This window comes from Pelophylax lessonae, assembly GCF_965119305.1.
Source record: "Pelophylax lessonae genome assembly, chromosome: 1".
NCBI lineage: Eukaryota > Metazoa > Chordata > Amphibia > Anura > Ranidae > Pelophylax > Pelophylax lessonae.
This window is the reverse complement of record NC_138768.1, coordinates 661,393,283-661,412,572: the sequence shown is the minus strand read 5'-3', so window position 1 is coordinate 661,412,572 and position 19,290 is coordinate 661,393,283. Positions and strand designations below refer to the sequence as shown.

The window sequence follows — 19,290 nt, the reverse complement described above, 5'->3', positions numbered from 1 at the left end:
GGGAGATAAGCGAGTGGAGGCTGCTAGGTAAAGGTGCGAGTGCCAGACCCCTCAGGACACCTGGGCCCCTACTTGTGCATGGGCTGCCAGCGCCCCCCCCCCCCCCCCCGATGGGACCCTGGGACATAGAAGTGAGAGTGACTACGTTCCTATTTGCATTGGAACCATAGAGAACGTAGCCACCCTCCAACAAGATGTCAGATCACAGCAACCAGAAAATGGAGTTTGATGATTTGGAGGATGAGAGCAATAGAAGGTCCTTCTTTTTTTTTTTTTTTTTGGTTAATAACTAAGAAAATACATTGTTGAATAGAATAAAAAAAGTTTAGTATTACTTTAAGGATTAGTAAGCTGCAACATATACCATTTTTGTTTTTTGTTTAATACCACTTTAACTATTTGTAACAGTATTGGTTCATTACAGTATTATGGACCAAATCAATATTTATAGATGGCTGTGAATCTTTCTGTACATAAATGTGACTGGTTCTGGCTGATACCAAAATAGCTGATCGTTAACCCAGGACTGCTTGAAGTGGAATAGAGAATCTCCCTTATACTTAATAAATAATGGGATCCTTATAAAAAAAAAGGCAAGGAATGTTGTTAATCTTTTGTTTGGTGGAATAATATAAATGATTATTCCTCCATGCTAGGTTCTTGTTCACTTAGATAACAGCTGGTGGCAGCATTGTGTTCATAATCCACCACAGACTGGGACATGAAGTTCCTGGAAGCTGGTGAAATAGTGCAGTGTAACCTGGGAAGCTGTCCAGATTGTTTGAATTGGTTTCTGAGATGCCATGTGCTCTCTACTTAGCAACAAACCGGCCTTTACAACTGTGTTTGGCAAGACTACATTGCTTCTCTGTTGCCCAGAGGAATCGGCTAGGTGATGTGCAGCATCTGGAACATGTAGTTCCCAATTAACATCATCATTATACTCTGCAGTGTAATGCCTTGTTACACATGGCGCAAAACATCTCTAAATGAGAACAGTGCAGCTCTTGAAGGTTCATCAAGTATGGAATGGGTTACTAAAAAATGCTCCCCTCCCTATCTTTTACATGCATATGTGTAGTGTTCAGTGCTGCGGTAATTGCTGTGCAGCACACCTCTGCTGGACATAAACCTTTGCAATTTGAAAAAAATACACTTGACTTTATGAGGAAAAAGTGTAAAATAGTTTTTGGAAATGTCAATGGTGGCATATTTTTACTGGACACAGAGACTAGGAAATAAGGGGCATAATTCAATGCCTGCACACATCCCGCAAAAAGCAATTCACTAATAGATGCCAGGAATAAGATTACTTCTGTACATGCACAGCACAAACAGGACCTACAAGAACATCTGCAGACTGATGTACTTCAGCATTACTTACTGAATCTATTTCATTACAAACTTTTACCTGTAGACCATACTCACAAAACGATTTATGCATTAAAGCTGAACTTAAAGCGCAGTGCTACCTGTTTTGAACTTAAAGCGCATTCGTGCGGCGCTGTACCCAAACTAAATTTATGTCCTTTTTTTCCCACAAACAGAGCTTTCTTTTGGTGGTATTTGATCACCTGTGCGATTTTTTTATTTTTTGCGCTATAAACAAAAAAAGAGCGACAATTTTGAAAAAAAAAAAACAATATTTTTTCACATTCTGCTATATAACATTCCCCCCCAAAAAAATGTAAAAATCAAAATTATTTAACATTTTAGGCAAATTTGTTTTCTGCTACATATTTTTTGTAAAAAAAAATCACAATAAGAGTATTTTGATCGGCTTGCGCAAAATTTATTTTTTTTACTAACTACGGGAAAGATTTATGTCTTTTTTTTTTTTTTTTACTAGGAATGGCGGCAATCTGCGATTTTTAGTGGGACTGAAACATTGCGGCAGACAGATCTGACCCCTAACTGACATTTTTGACACTTTTCGGGGTACCAGTGACATTACTACAGTAATCAGTGCTAAAAATATGCACTGTTACTGTAATAATGGCACTGGCAGGGAAGGGGTTAACACTGTGGGTGATCAAGGGGTTAAATGTAAGCCTAGGGGAGTGATTCTAACTGTGGGGGGGTTGGGCTTGTGAGATGACCATAGAGACATGCGATCCTATATAGCAGGATCACATGAGTTCTGTGATCATCTCAGGGAGAATGACGGACGGCTGTGTTTACATCAGCCATCTGTCCTTCTCTGTCAGCGGGGAGAGATCGCGAGTGGCCGGCGGCCATCGGAGCCCCCTGACACTTGCGCCAGCTTCCTCGCCTCCTAACTCCTCCCAAGCGAGCACCGTACATGTACGGGACTTTGCCTGGGAGAGCCAGCCTGCTGCAGTACATCTGGGTGGTTAAAAGTCAGCAGCTATAAAAAGTGTAGGTGCTGACTTTAAATTAACACACACCTGTCCCACGATCCAGCAATGCGGCCTGCGGGAGCCTCTGATCTCCCGCTCTTCTCCCCGCGGCATCGGCATCTCTAGTGTGGGCACCCAGCTTTGGCTGCTTGCGGCTGCTCATACGCAAGTCGCGCTGCGCGTCCTCAGTGGACGGGCAATCTTCTGTGACCTGTGACGTGTCCCAGAAGATTGCAGGGAAAGGAGAACTTCCGCTCGAGCCGCCTAGGTGGCCCAAGAGGAAGTGGGAGCAGGTGCCTGTCAAAACTAGATGCCTGCTCCACCCCCCAAAAAAATAACATGCCAAATAAGGCATGTCAGGGGGTCAGGAGCACTTAAAGTGAATGTTCAACTTTTGGGTGGAACTCCGCTTTAAGCTTTCACCTTCAGTACTGTACCATTGTACTAAAGTTTCCATTACTCAGTTCACTGAACACTGTGAGCTTCTCCCAGTGTGCATTAAAAGCTGCAGCAAGTCAGGTACAGCCCTGGATTGCATAGAGAAGTACAGAGACCCAATGATCACATCATAGGGTCTAAAATAAGGAATCTAATTGCATTTAAAAATGTTGATGGAGAACCCTCCCCCTTTCTACAGTCTTCTAGCTGGTCCAGTAATGTCATGACAGTTTTCTCTTTCCTGGACTGAGCAGGAGCGGCACTCATTTAAAGCTGTCCATTCACTGGTAATTGTGCTCAGTGGGTGGCCCTGCCAGCTTCATTCTGTTTGACAAAAGTCAATAGTTTTTCCCTGAATGGTGGCTGCATCCAATTAGATCCACCACTATGGTTGAAGTGCAATGTCAGCAGTGTGAGATTTATCTATCCACACACAGAAGGTAATGTGAAATTGGCAACACAGTGTGGGATGGGTGCCGTCTAAGAATACTTGCTATCCTACTTTAACCTTAAAGTTATTTTATACTAAATAAAAATGAAATGCAAAACATTTTTATATAGATGTTTTAAAAATGCATTATAAATACCTTTTTTCCCTTTTATTATAAGTGATCACATCCCCTCTGTTCTCAGCTGCAAAAGAGCTGGGGAGGGGAGAAACAGCAGAACACTGAGCTTCCCAGTAAATGGTTGTGCAGCGGGGGTATGTCAGGACAAGTCTAATCATTGGAGCACAGCATATTGAGTTCCCAATATAGCTTAGCGTGGTCAGTTTTTAATAGGAAAGCAAAGGGACTGGCAGGAACACCAGGGATTTCACATAAAGGAAGCAATACAAGGAAAGCAGGATACTTTCTCATACAAATACATGGTACAGCAGGCACATATGAGGAATATGAAGTGTTGGGGTAACAAACGCTTTAAGGCTTGGTTTACACTACTGCGACCTGAAAGTCATGCAACTTACAATGCGACTTTGTCTGGTGACTTCTTGGCAATTGGCTGGCGATTTGAGTACTACTTTGATGTGATTTTGACGCAAAGGAGGGGCTACACCGCAGGGAATACCTGGGTAATCTTCCTGTAATCCTGAATCCAAATCACATCAATATAGATGAGGATCCAACTTCGAGGCAACTTCCATTAAAGTCTGTGGGCACAGGTCAGATAAAAGTCATCTTGAAGTAGTACAGGAACCTTTTCCAAAGTTGGAGCGACTTCAGTAGTGCTAAATAAAGTGTTTCTAAGAGCCGGTTCACACTTTCATGGCCAGAGAGTCGCCCCATGAAGAAGCGACTTTTTAGCGCAACTTTGAAGAGACTTAAATGATAGGCGACTTTGTCTGTGGGGAATGCCTGGGTAATCTTTTTCTTCTTCCTGGAAAGTCTGATCACAGTCGTTTGAAAATAGATAAGGATCCGACTTAGAGGCGACTCCCATTGAAGTCTATGTGCACAAGTCGGATAGAGGTCGCCTTGAAGTAGTACAGGAATCTTTTCTGAAGTCAGAGCGACTTCAGTAGTGCATATTAAGACGGCTCTCATTCATTTACATTGAATTTGTAATGAGGTCTCATAAGTTGCATCCCAAGTCGGAGTAGTGTGAGCCAGGTCTAAAGGATGAAGGTTTTTACCTTCATTCATTCTATGCATTAAGTTAAAAAAACCTGTGTACAGCAACCCCCCCCCCAATACTTACCTGAGCTCCCACTTAATCCAGCAATGTGCATGAGAGCATCAGCTTTTCCGGGGACTCTCTCTTCTTATTGGCTGACACATCAGCGGGAGCCAATCACAGCCAGAGAGGGGGGAGTGGCCGAGCCGTGGCTCCGTGTCTGAATGGACAGGCAGAGCAATGGCTCGGGAGTGCTCCTGCTTTGGGACCCCCATTGCAGGCTTCTTGCTTTGGGGGCACTCGACAGGAAGGAGGGGCCAGGAGCACCGGCGGGGGACCCTAGCAGAGGAGGACTGAGGCTGCTCTGTGCAAAACTATTACACAGAGCAGGTAAGTATAACATGTTTGTTATTTTTTACTCATTTTTTTTTTTTTGCCCTTAATATCACTTTAGGACAGTTCTCATTGACTAACCTGGGATTTTACATGTCATGCAACTTAGGTTCTCACAAGTCGAATCCCAAGTCGCAGCAGTGTGAACTGAGCCTAAAGGGTTAGTTCACCTTTTTAGAAAAAATGAAAAGGTAAACTAACACCACATGCCCTCCTCACCCCTCCGGTCCCTGCTGTACTTACATCCATGGCTGCTGAGCTGTCAGTGCCCTTGCAGCTTGTGTAATGGTTCCCACTTTTCTACCTCTTCTCTGTGTAGCTTTTCTGGAATGGATCAGAGTAACTCTGATTGGTCAGCAGCGGGACAGAGCAAAATGTTGTGCAATAAAAACGATTTTAGCTCACCTTATCTTTAGATTTTAAATTTTGAACATGCCCCCAAAAAACTGTAATTGATATTCTTAAAGTGGTAGTAAACTCTTGCATAAAAAAAAAAACCTACCTGCAAGTTAAGGGCTAAAGTGATTAAGGACATTTTTTTATTTAGAAATAATAACAAGTATGTTGTACTTACCTGCTTTGTACAGCAGTTTTGCACTGAGCAGCCCTGATCCTCCTCTTCTCAGGTCCCCCACCGGTGTTCTGGGGCCCTCCCTCTTGCCGAGTGTCCCTGAAAAAAGCCGCTTGCTGTGGGGGCACTCGTGTGCTCGCTCCCAAGCCGCCTCTCTGCGTCCATAAGACACAGAGAGCACAGCTCAGCCCCGCCTAACTGGCTGTGATTGACAGCAGTGGAAGCCAATGGCTTCTGCTGCTGCATCTCAGCCAACCAGAAGGGACATACCTGGGAGAGCTTTAGTTCTCATGCACATCGCTGGAGATCGAGATCTGGCTTAGGTAAGTATCTGGGGGGGGGGGGGGGGCTGCACACTGAGGGTTTTTTTTACCTTTGTGCATAGAATGCATGAAGGTAAAAAAACCTTCAGCTTTTACAACTACTTTAATTGAACAAGCTGAATTTAGAAGCTGATTGGCTACCATGCACAGTTGCGCCAGATTTTGCACTTTCCAGTTTTATTAAATTAACCCCTCTGTGTCTTGCTGTGACTATGTGGGGGCAGCCATCTTTGTAAAGGCAGGGCTTAGAGACTTCGGCAAGAACAGCGATCAGCACAGCAGTGACATTGCTCCAAATCGAATGAGACTAGCAGTCAGAGGAAGCAGTACCGTAACTTCACACTGCACATATACAGCTGAGACACTGTAGGCACAGGGGTGCGTTGACACACTCCCATACCAGGAAGTGCACTTCTATTTTTATGTGGAGAAATTCCAGACAAAAGGTACATTTTTTAAGGTACTGTTTCGGCACAATTGTACCTATAAATTTGAAATCTTCCCTATTTGAGTCCAGTTCCACTTTAACCACTTAAGGACCGCCCGCCACAGTTACACTGCGGCAGGCTGGCCCTCCTGCACAAACCGCTGAAGGTATACGTTGGTCGCGTGCCATCAGCTAGGGGGCGAGCACACTGCCGGCAGGGCGCTCCCTCACCCACTCAGCAGTGGGGACTCTGATGCACGGGGCAGGCGGCTCCGATTGCCTCCTGACACCCGCGATTTCTCCCCCTGAGAGAGAAGAACAGTCAGCTGTTGTAAACACAGCTGACCGTTCTTCTCTCTGGAATGATCATAGAGCCCCTGCAATCCTTCTATATAGGATCACAGGTCTCTGTGATCATTTCACAAGCCCCGCCCCCTCACAGTTAGAATTACTCCCCTAGGTTCACATTTAACCTCTTGATCACCCACCCCTTCCCTGTCAGTGTCATTATTACAGTAACAGTGCATATGTTTAGCACTGATTACTGTAGTAATGTCACTGGCCCAAACATTTCAGTTAGGGGTGCGATCTGTCCACCGCAATGTCGCCATCCCGCTAAAAATCGCAGATCGCCGCCATTACTAGTAAAAAAAAAAACAATAAAAATGACATAAATCTTTCCCGTAATTAGTAGACCCGATAACTTTTGCGCAAACCAATAAAAATACGCTTATTGCGATTGTTTTTTTTTTTTACCAAAAATATGTAGCAGAAAACAAATTGGCCTAAAATGTTAAAAAATGTAGATTTTTACATATTTTTTGGGAATGTTATATAGCAAAATGTGAAAAATATTGTTTTGTTTTCAGAATTGTCGCTCTTTTTTTGTTTATAGCTCAAAAAATCTAAATCGCAGAGATGATCAAATACCACCAACAGAAAGCTCTATTTGTGGGGTAAAAAGTACATCAATTTTATTTAGGTACAGCTGTCCGTTAAAATAACGCAGTGTCGAATCGCAAAAAATGGCCTGGTCATTAAGGGGTAAAATCCTTCTGATGACTTGTAAAAGTTCAAAATGGCTGATGTTTTCACTTTAAGTTGATAGAAAAGTAATCCAATTATGCCAGGGACAAAATGCTTCTTCCTCACCATGGAAAGGTATGAAATTCTTTTTAGAAGGTGTGCTCAGTTCTTGGCATAAGAGTAACAATGTTGTTTCTGCATTCATTAGAATTACCTAATAATAAACCCTACTTTTATATCATTGTCCAGTGAGAACACACCCATTATTATTTAACCACTTCAGCTCCGGAAGATTTACCCCCCTTTATGACGAGGCCATTTTTTGCGATACGGTACTGCAGTACGTTAACTGACAATTACGCAGTCATGCGACGCTGTACCCAAAAAAATGTATGTCCTTTTTTTCCCACAAATAGAGCTTTCTTATGGGGGTATTTGATCACCTCTGCGGTTTTTAATTTTTTGCGCTATAAACAAAAAAAAAAAGGCCAACAATTTCTGCTAGAAAACATATCCAATAAAAAAAAAAAAAAAATCTAATTTCTTCATTAATTTAGGCCATTATGTGTTCTGTTGCATATTTTGGTAAAAAAAATTCCAGTAAGCGTATATTGTTTGGTTTGCACAAAAGTTACCAAAATTTGCATCTAAAAACTATGGGATATATTTATGGCATTTTTATTTATTAATTTTTTTACTACCAGTAGTAATGGCGACGATCAGCGACTTATAGCAGGACTGTGATATTGCGGCGGCCAAATGGGACACGAAGTGACGCTTTTTGCACTTTTTTTGGTAATGTACACTGTCACTGTACTAATGACACTGGCTGATAAGAGGTTAAAATCAGGGGTAATTAAAAGGGTTAAATGTGTGCCTAGCCAGTGTTTGTGTACAGTTGGGGAGGTTTATTTACGAACGGAAGACATGGATTCTTGTCCCTGCTTTGCCGGAACACAGGATCCATGCATTCCCTACTGGTAGAATGGCAATCTGCCTTGTTTACATAGACAGACTGCAGTTTTGCCTCTGTAAGGAACGATCAGCGGGTGCCGCCGGACATTGAGTCGGCGGAACCCGTTGATCAGCTCCTGCTGTGTATAGTCACAGTAGGAACGAGCCACCGGTGGCGCGCATTTACACCTGCTACCCGGGAATGTGGGATTTCGTAAATATACGTGATCCTGACCTACTTATACAAACCTTGGATGATCAAATTAAGTTGTATACACCAGAGGCAATTTTTCTGAATTTCATGGATTATTTTCATTATAGGTTTTCTTTCAGCATTTCTCTGTTGTATTATCATTGTATCACCTAATCTGGCCTTTTTATCAGTTTGATATTTTTGTGTAATTAAAATGTTTCCTAACGTTTGATTCTCTTTGTAGTTGTCATGTGTGTGGTTTTGAGACTGAACTGAATGTCCAGTTTGTGAGCCACATGTCCCTCCATGTAGACAAACAACAATGGATGTATTCAATTTGCTGCAGTGCTTGTGACTTTGTTACCATGGAGGAATCTGATATGAAGACCCACATCAGCACCAAACACTCAGGTAAGAAGGCAGGCCCGATTGTCCCTGGCAGTGATGTGTCATCCTACAAAACTGTATGACGGTAGCTTAGAGACAAACCTTGACTAATAGAATGATTGGATCTGGTTCGTTCTGCTGTGTCTGTCGTTGAGGCATTTAAGTGAAATGCATTTAAAACCGATATTGCAATTTTGTTGTAATACTTTTGCATTGAATCACATATTTGTAAGGATTCAAATGTTTGAAGTTCAGCAATAGAGTTCTTAGCTTTGCCTCAGCATTTGGCACAGAGGGCACGCAAATATGTGGCCTAGGCACCGAGCACCCGCATATTTGTGTGCAGTAGTGCAAATAGAGCTGTGCAGCCTGCGTGCTCCCGGCACAGTTATCGGCGGCTAACAGAAGGCTTGTGTTCACTGCTTTTGATCGGGAGCTTTACGATCATGTGACCACTGTGATAGGTAATAACGGCAGTTACATACCCTTAAGCTGTGCCCCGCTTCCCCGGCATTCTAAACCCAACAAAGGGGTCTCTCTGCTCCCAGTGCATTCTATTACATGTAAAATAACTTAAAGGGTAACTCCACTTTTGTGAGAAAAAAATTGCATATACAATTGGTACACAAGCCATATTGTAATTCAGAATTATTAAAATATAATAATTTTGTTTCAATCTGCAGCCGCTGTAATTTTCTGTAAAATTCAATGTGATATGGCAACCTGAAGGCGTTCCTCACACCATTGGTGTACACTGCCTTCAAAAATGTAATTTCCTGCTTGTGTGATTGGTTCACTGATTTCCCAAGAAATCTTCACTAACATACAAGTCAGATTTTATGCTTCCTCTGCAACAGAAATTGTAATTAAAGAGTTAAAATGATACGAAATTCTTGATTTTTTAAAAATAAAAATAACAAACATGTTATACTTACCTCCTCTTCTCGGGTCCCTCTTCAGCTCTCCTGGCCCCTCCCTCCTGTTCAGTGCCCCCACAATAAGCAACTTGTTATGGAGGCACCCAAGCTGAGCCACAGCTCTGTGTGTACATTCAGACACAGAGCCACGGCCCGGCTAAAAAGCGGCAGGAGCCAATGGTGCCACACTGCCATCTCAGCCAATGAGGAGGGAGAGTCCTGGGCAGCTTGAGGGTCCCAGGCAACATCACTGGATCGAGATGGTCTCAGGTAATTGTTAGGGAAGCTGAGGTGGGCTGTTGCACACAGAAGGCTTTTTATCTTAATGCATAGAATGCATTATGATAAAAAAAAAACTTCTGACTTTATAACCTTTCGAATTACTTCTAAAGGGATGCAGACACTGCAACTTTTTAGTCAGAACACTAAGAATGCATCAAGTGATTGTATCAAACAGAGACACTCCCGTTCAGAATCGGTCTGCACAGGACATGGGAAAACAAATTTAGATCTAATGCTTCAGAGACAAACGGGTAGGAATCTGCTACAACATTTGTTAAAATCTTTGTGATATGCATAGATCACCCAGAGGGGATTGCTTTTTTCTCAACAAAAGTGGAGTTACTCTTTAACCCCTTCCCGCCCGCCCTGGCATCTCTTTAAACAGTTCCAAATGCCTGGGGGTGGTAACGATCAGAAATCACATGATCACTGTGACAGTGGTTACATGATTGGAAGGCGGTCGTGCCAGTTACAGATCTTTAGCCCCGACCAAGAGCTGTCTTCAACAGCTTGATCTTTCTGTGGGGAGTGCACTGTGAGTGGCACTTAGGCATTAAAGCCCACCCTTTTGCCACCACATATACTGTATATTTTGGGCAGTTGTAAATGGGTTAAATATATTTTTGTAAATGGGATCCCTTGTAAGGCTTCATGCACATAGGACATTTTGAAAGTTCCCCTAGAAGCTTTACCTCCTGGCAGCAGTGTTTTTGTAGAAAAAAACTCCTGGTGCTTGTTAATGTGTCTAACGCTTTTACAAGCATTTAGGTGCATTTACAGGCGTCAAGCACTTGGGCGTCAATTCATTTAACGCTGCTGCTTATGGATGCACTGGCTATGGGTTTTTTTCCTGCCTTTGAAGGCTTCTGCCTCTAAACGCTTCTAAAAGTCTGTGTGCATGCACACATAGGCTAACATGGAGGGGCACTTGGAAGCAGGAAAAAAAACAAACCCCTGACGCTCCTAAAAGCGACAGTAAAAACATCCTGTGTGCATTAGGCCAAATGGTTGTGACAGTTGGGCAGACCTGGGATCTCTAGAGCAGAGACCTTGGCTTGAGAAGATTATGAATAATTAAACCTATTGGCATCTACCCAATGGTATTAAACTTATTTGTGCAATAAGTTCATTTCCAGCCTCTCCTTCAGGCATGCACAATTATACTGGCTCTTCTCCTGTACTGAAATAACTTTGTCTGATTTCACTGCACGCTGAGAGCTTCTCAGTCAGATAGAGCCCACCTCGTTTCCTGGCTTGAGATCATCCAGCATCATCTGGTTCTTTTCTTCCAGGCCTGACTGTCCGTGACCCACCTCTTTCATTCATTGGATTTCAGTTCTTACACTTATGGAAGCTACTACTAGATAGTGGGACAGAAGAATGTGTACCAGAGTTTTGTGGACAGCTACCTCTGAAGCTTTTTTGTTTTGACTTAGGTCAGATTCAGGGGGTCCCAGGAAAAAGGTATTGACAGGCACATTATGGTGCATGACAAGCTTGCCTTAACAGAGCAAATCCTGCTACATATTACAAGTAAAGTGGACCAATTATATTGTAAAAATCCAAAAGGTAGTGATAGAGAGGTGCTGGATACAGATTTTCACAGGTTATCAAAGTGTGGACTAAGTCATTACTTGAGCCCAATTAGCCAGTAGGGCATTCATCAAATTTGAGGAATATAATAGACCAAAGAAAGTGCCAAATGAAATCCTTAGAAGTGCAAAGTCTTGATTGTTCAGCTGGTCACAACAAGCACAGGGCTGAGTGAAATGACAGAATAGTAAATGACTCAATGATACTCCTATGCAGACTGATCTGCAGGCAGAAGGTTTTGTAGACAACAGCCAATGCTGGTATTCACTGTAAAAGTAGCAAGGCTTGCTCTGCCTGTAGATCAGTCTGCCTAAGGCTGGCCATACACTATACAATTTTCTTGTTCAACTTTCCTTTAGATTTACCAAAACCATGTAATATAGGGTCAAACCTAAACACTTTCAATTTGTATGCAGTCAGGCAGGCCCTTGCACTACAGGTAAATCTAAAGGAAATTGAATAAGAAAATTGTATAGTGTATGGCCAGCCTAAGAATATCATTGGATATCTTTTGCCCTGCTTTTTGAGTATTATTGGATGTCCTTTGCCCTGCTTGTTGTAACCAGTTGTACAATAAAGAATTTGGACTTCTAAGGATTTTTCATTTGACACTCTCTTTGACCGACTATACTCTAGCTTATATTGCAAGGCTTTGTATGAGATTGTTAAATATGATTGCTAAAACTATGGAACTATCGCATAACAATTTAAAATTATATTTATATGTTTCTTTCCTACATAGTAAATAAAGCATATTATTAGATTTGATTATATTGGTTTAATAAATCTAACAAGATTTGTGCAATCCTTTATTATATTTTGTGTAGGCGATGAAAGAAAGACCCCCAGTGAATCAATAAGCCCCTCTTCCTCCTCACTTTCTGCACTTAGTGACTCAGCCAACAGTAAAGAAGATTCAGACACCCCTTTAAGAAGCCAGACATCAAACAACTTGTTGGTTATTTCAGTGGGGCCTAACGCCCAGTCCTGTATCAGCAGTGAAGAAAAGCCAGACAAAGGTAACCATAATTTACCAAGTTACTGGATGCATACCTATTTCAGGTTAATTTGACTAAATAGATTTTTCACATTGAATGTCTGTTGCTAGTCTCAGTCACCTGTAATGACATGTCTGTACTGTAAAGTCATTGAAAAAATCCAGCTTGGGTAGGTGCAAACTCTTCTCCAGTCTCATTATTCTCTGTCCTGTAGCTCCCTTCCAGGCATTTCAAGGCCTTGAAATCTCACCTAACTATAGAGGAGCCACCATCAAAGACATTCAACAGACTTTCCACCTACCATTGATATCCTCTCACCCCTGCCCTTTGATCCCCGTGCTGGGTAATCTGGATTTCCCTTACCTCTCTGTTACATTACAAGAAAAAACACCTTAAACGTATTATGGACATGGGAAAATTTCTCATTTCACACATTTTGGCCCCACGTGATTTTGTCAATAGATGATCCAAAACTTTCTTTCACTACCTCTGGACCTTTGGGCTTTATACCTGTTCTGACACTTCTTGAGGTCTCTACTAGACTGCAACTACCTCGAGACCTCTTTCCCCTGTCAAGATCCTATGTTGAGGGGATTTTCTTTTCATTACATTACAAATGGGTATTTGAACTATGTGTCTTACTTACTTTACCACAGATCACTAATGCTCTTACTTTACAACAAAGATCCTCTATCACTAATTGATTGCAATAACAGGGTTGCTAATTGCTGAAGCGCTGGTATCACATCTTGTTCCTTCTTCATGGAATCTACCCACAGATCCCGAGTACTTGCTGAAAATGTCAGTTACAATCAGGGACACTACTCCATATTTTCTGGAACTGTTACCTACTTCATCCTGTTAGGTCCAATGTTAATAAACGGATTTATAAGCTTATATTAGTAGAGACAGACCCCATTTGCTATCTACTTCATGTTTAAAAGATCCCAATCCACTGTTATAAGTCTTCCTTGATGGCTCACCTGTTAAATGTAGCTTGTACATGCAGTACTGCCTTATGGAAACAAACTGTACCCCCTTCTATACACTTGTGGTTTGCCAAAACCAGCAAGATCAAAACAATGGAAGACCTGATAGCCTTTCTCCATAACTGTGAAGAACAATATTGCAATACATGGTTTCCATGAATAGATCTCACCTATGACTTTACTTACACAACTATGCTAACCTCCCACCCTCACCAGTTAGTGCCCTTGGCCTCCTCAATGATATCTGGCTCCTGTCAGCTCTCCCCCACATATTGCCTCTCTTTCACGGTTTCATTATTTTCCCTTCCCCTTAACCACCCCTCACTTCCCAATTATAATTGTTCTCAGAGTTTAAATTGTGAAAATATTGGACTTTTCACAATTATAGTTTATAACCAAGATCTTTACATCAAGCTTGACAAGTGAAATAACCATTTCAAATGGAATAGTACCCGATATAGGCAAAAACTTTGTATTTGCAATATATATTTGCAATATTTTTTATGGGAAATGCCATCCTTCACTGTTTTGTTGGATTGTGGATGTAACCTCTATTTTCATACAATGCACATCAATGCCTGATTGTTTGTGTTGTGGCCAATTCAGAGAATTAAAAAAAAAAATCCAGCTTGAACCTGGAGACCTTGATAATGGCTGCAATTGGTGGGATATGTTGCTAGTAGTCTCCTAGAGATAACAGTCTGGTATAAAGTTCACCTGATGGCCTGTATCGTATATACACATATAAGATTTGTTTTTAGGCATTGCTTGCAATAAATAGACATGTGAGGCCTAATTGAAAAGTATACTATGCATTTAAAAATACCTACTGTGCTGAAATATTTTTGAAAACTTCTATGGCTGGCTGATTTAAAGAAAGAGATTATTGTTATAGGTTCTGATGGTCTCACTTCTTTTCCTGCTCTGCTTCCTGTTGGTTTGGCTGCTTAGACAACAGCGTAGTGCAAATTGCATCCCCATACAGTTACCTTGGTGTTTACAGAAACAGGAACATTGGTTGGTGGGCAGGACCAAAAGTTTGTGTGTGGTGGGGAGGGGAGGGATTTAATGCAGTCTCTGCAAACAAAATGCATACTATTGTTTCTTTCACCAACAATTTTATTCCAGCGACCATCATTGTCAGTTAGATTCTGTCTCTGTTAGGTCAGCCTAAAGGTAGATTGTTTTATAACACTAAATAATGGTGCTTTTCATTTGGATTTGGAAAGGTTTGCAGCAGTTCCTGAGCATTCCTTTTCTCCTACAGGGCGCTGTAGTGAAATTCACTTTGTGTCAGCCATTGCTGGCAGAGATATAGACTGCTAGATTTATAAGAATATCTTGGCTTTTTTTTTTTTTTTTTTAAGTCAGGCTACTCTTCCTGTCGGCAATGCCTCTGCTCTATTAGCCAGTGAGCCAAAAAGTTCAATAGGGGAGGTCCGAGGCTCTGCCTGTAACTTTAGATTCTCTGATCATTTTGACAAGCAGTATTCACGAAAAACAACTGATTATGTATTTTTTCATTGTTTGCCCAGCTTTTTGACAGGTTTGCTTTAAGAAGCTTTGTTTTTTCATATACTATTAATGTTCTGTAATCCTTTACCTTGCAGGATTTGAATGTGTTTTCTGCAATTTTGTCTGCAAAACAAAAACTATGTTTGAACGACACCTGCAGATTCACCTGATCACACGAATGTATGAGTGTGATGTGTGTCATAAGTTCATGAAGACGCCAGAGCAGCTGGTAGAACACAAGAAATGCCACACAGTCCCTACCGGTGGGCTCAAGTAAGGAAAGCAAGTACAAAAACTTTTCCTGTGTTAAGCACATGTGATGTCCTGTATGTCATATCTGCATATTTTTTACATACTGTATATGTCATTTTAATACATTACAAGTTTATGGAATTTCCTAAACAAAATGTCAACCGAAGCCCTGTGTTCCATTGGTTGGCATACAATACGTAGAATGCTTAGTTCAATGATAGATTAGAAACAGGCTTATAGTATTCCTAGGATAGACATGTGAGTGTTGTCATTCCTGACTTCTCATAGTTTGTGTTTCAGGACTGTTATTCTGATCCTGTCTGTGCTGCTTAGTATGTTACTCTCCTTGGAGAATCATGAAGGAGCAAAATAGTTTTTTGATTTTACTGGTTTCAGGCTTGTTACATGTCAGTGACACAATACTTATGCCATGATCAAGATGACACTTCTGGATAATACACCTTAAAAAGCAAGTCTGTGATGGCAGCTTCAATATTTCTCTCCTCGCACATTGGAACCCCCCCCCCCCCCCCGCCAGAACACACCGGTCAGTCGGCCTGTTCCTGCCGAACCAACCATTTTGGTTGATTTTCGACCTGTGTGTAGAAAGTTGAAGTCATTTTGTATTCAATCCATAGCCAAAAAGACACGACATAAAACAAAAGTAGATTCACTTTTCTCTAATCTGTTCAGTGTTATTTGAAAAAAATAGTGTTACCATAGATAAGAGGTGCATGTATGTGGGATTACCTCTTGTTCCTCCTAAATTGCAGATGTGCATTTTTATGAATATTGCTTGATTTTTTAAAATGGCCACTGTATGCGATAAATTTGCTCATAAGACCATGACATCAGAATCTGGCATTCTAAATATGCATGGATCCAAAGTGCTTTTTCTAAAAATTATGTGATATATATAATAGTCTCTTTAATTTCTAATATATCATTACATCAGCATAGGGAAGGCCAGACATAAATGGATCATGAATTAAGCATTATACAAAAGTATGCAACTTTTTCATCCTAACATATTCCCGTGTATACATGGGGAACAGTCTTCATGGCTGGCTGGGGTCGAGCATATCCATCGATTGAGTGCTTTTGAATTTTTCATCCTACAGTGTACTGGTAAAGCAAAGATGAACAGAAAAAGTCTCAAAGGAGGTAATGGGGACATTACCGGACATGTGCTGAACTGTACATGTGCATAAATACTAATGGGGGTTCATTGGTTGGTCTGATCATTGGTTTTCAGTTTTTTTTCTAAAAATGGCTTTTAGTTAAAAAAAAAAAGTTTTGACATTGGAGAGCATGAGGATTTCTAAATGTTTTGCATTACCTAATATATTCCTTTATCTGTTTATAGATGTCCCTTGCTGGCAACTTCTGTAATTGCCTTTCCGGGGAAATATATATTAGTTAAGTTATGGTTCTGGATTGATTAAACATATTTACAGTTCGATAAAAATTTGTATTAAACTGTCAAAAACAGTAATATGAGAAATATTACAGTTTGTAAATGACAGTAAAGTTTTCTTTTAGATTTAGACAAGAATATATGTGGGCAATTAATGGGATCATCTTTGTTTTTATGCATTTATCTAAAATGTTTAGCAGTAATAGACACTTCATAAAGTGTTGTTAGTACCTCAGTTTTCGGGGCAAACGTTTCACAGAAATTAAAATGTCCACTTTATTTTGTATGTTCTTTTATTAGGTGTCCATTCTGCATTTACTCCACAAACCGCCCTGCAGCCATGGAATGCCACTTGAAAACGCACTACAAGATGGAGTACAAGTGTCGAATCTGCAAGACGGTCAAGGCAAACCAGCTGGAGCTGGAAGTGCACATCCGCGAGCATCGGCTCGGGAATCATTATAAGTGCGACCAGTGTGGCTACCTCTCAAAGACGGCCAATAAGCTGATTGAGCATGTGCGCGTCCACACAGGGGAGCGCCCCTTTCACTGTGACCAGTGCAGCTACAGCTGCAAGCGCAAAGACAATCTCAATTTGCACAAGAAGCTTAAGCACTCCCCTCGCCAGACCTTCAGCTGCGAGGAGTGCCTTTTCAAGACCACCCACCCTTTTGTCTTCAGCCGTCATGTCAAGAAGCACCAGAATGGTGAATTCATAGAAGAGGAAAAGAAAGTCCATACTACAAACCAGAGAGAGGCTACCGCACTGCTCACGGTCAATGACTCTAGAAGTCTCCTATCACCTCTTTCTCTTATGTCCGCCTCACAGGCCCTCCAGACGGTGGCTATGTCTGCTGCACAGGGCAGTGGCATGGAGACGCATTTATCCCTTAAAGCCTTTGCAGTAAATGGTAACTTATCATCCTTAGATAGGTACCAGAACTCTGAATTTGCTCATCTCATTCCCTTAACAATGCTGTTCCCTAAGAATCATTATGACGTCACATTCCATCCTCCCAGACCTCAAACGGCACCACCTGGTGTCTCTACACCGAAGCACTCCTTCCTTGCTTACCTTGGACTGACAGAAAGGGCAAAAACTGTTTAAAGGTGGCCCTCAATCTGTCTTGGAAACCCGGCAGGTATACATTGCTGCAAAATATAGATTTGAACGGTATGAAAATGTGTACTGTATATCATTAGCAAGATTAGATTATGGGCTCTGTGTATACGTATGGCATTTGCATTAAGCTGCTTAACTAAGTATTCAGAAAGGTAACCTACTGCATACTTCTACATATCAGGTTCTCCATCTTGCATTTAAACTCATAATAAATATCAGTTGCTTGTGTAATTTTTACACACACCTGGTTTACAACCAGTGATTGAAGGGAGCCCCCAGAATCTCTGAACACTAGACCTCTAACGAAGGAGTCAAGGAGCAATTTATACTATAGTTTGAGTGACTGAGACTCATGATTAGAAATGTCTGAAGTAAGAGCTGTTTGCACTGCCAGTAATAATTTGTATTGCCTATGGCCAAGATACAGAACACGTGTTCTCAAATACTCCTAAACATGAGTCTCATTGCATCACTGTACAACATTGTACACTGGGCCAGTCTATCAAACTGCAATCCAAGCTCTGTGGAAGCAGTGTCATATCAAGTTTTGATCGCATCATTTTAACCATTTATATGGTTTCTTTAAACTGTAAGGTTTAGTAACATGGAAAAGGAAATAGGACTGATCTGCCAATATGAAGCTGAACTTTAGAATTCCAATCATATATGAAAAAACAAGTTTGACTTCTTTGGTCATTCCAGTAACTTCATTCATGTATTGCCTATTGTTCTGCAGGTTATTCAGAGCGCAGCCCTTGTCTGTGGCTTGGCTTACCTTTAATGGTCCTATGTATTTCAGTTTCAGCACAGCCTTTCATATTTTCTTCTCACTTTCTCAACTCCTATACCTTATTTGTCTATATACTGTTAATATTATTGTAGTGTACAACTATATTTAGACACCTATTAAGAACAATGTACATTACCTCAATGCCTGCACATTACACTTTGCCCATAGTTAGCCAGTTTACTTGGAGTCAGTACATTTCTACAAGTAGTCCTTCAGTGAGAGTTACGGCTGTGTTTTTCGTATATATATATATATATATATATATATATATATATATATATATATATATATATATATATATATATAGAGAGAGAGAGAGAGAGAGAGAGAGAGAGAGAGAGAGAGAGAGAGAGCGATAGGGTTGAAGAAGCTGGGTACAGTAGTCTTTCAGCAGCTAAGCTGACAAGTAAACAAGCAGTGACCAGTGGCTGACACCAGCCCGGATGTATAACAAGCAACTTTGCAACCCATTTGAAGGTTTTTTATTACCCATTCACTAAGGATTTTCCTGCTGAAAAACAGGTCAAGGGCCTACTCGGCTCAGCTGATGAAAAAGTGTTTTTACAGCTATTGTTTTATGGTATTTGTTTGGAAGTACACTTAGCAACTTGTTACAGCTACCAAAAATGGAACTAAGACAAAACAAAAGCAGGATGGTACATAATAGAGCACTTCTGTAATATTCTGGAAAGCCTGAAACAGACAAAGTGTACCTGTCACAGTGAACT

At 41.1% G+C, this 19,290-nt stretch overlaps 1 protein-coding gene across 3 annotated transcripts in view; it reads left to right on the top strand.

Moving 5' to 3' along the window:
* ZNF827 (zinc finger protein 827) overlaps nt 1-18,315 on the top strand; it is a 418,517-nt gene extending 400,202 nt beyond the window's left edge. Inside the window, exons 11-14 of one of the 3 annotated variants that reach the window (XM_082258929.1) lie at nt 8,544-8,710; nt 12,306-12,497; nt 15,076-15,253; nt 16,950-18,315. In XM_082258929.1, the coding sequence (XP_082115055.1) occupies nt 8,544-8,710; nt 12,306-12,497; nt 15,076-15,253; nt 16,950-17,757 (1,345 nt within the window). In that variant the 3' untranslated portion in view covers nt 17,758-18,315. Of the gene's footprint in view, nt 1-8,543; nt 8,711-12,305; nt 12,498-15,075; nt 15,267-16,949 lie in introns of all 3 variants that reach the window. The other 2 variants (XM_082258930.1, XM_082258931.1) reach the window with 2 other exon arrangements.
* Nucleotides 18,316-19,290: the final 975 nt, after the last annotated feature.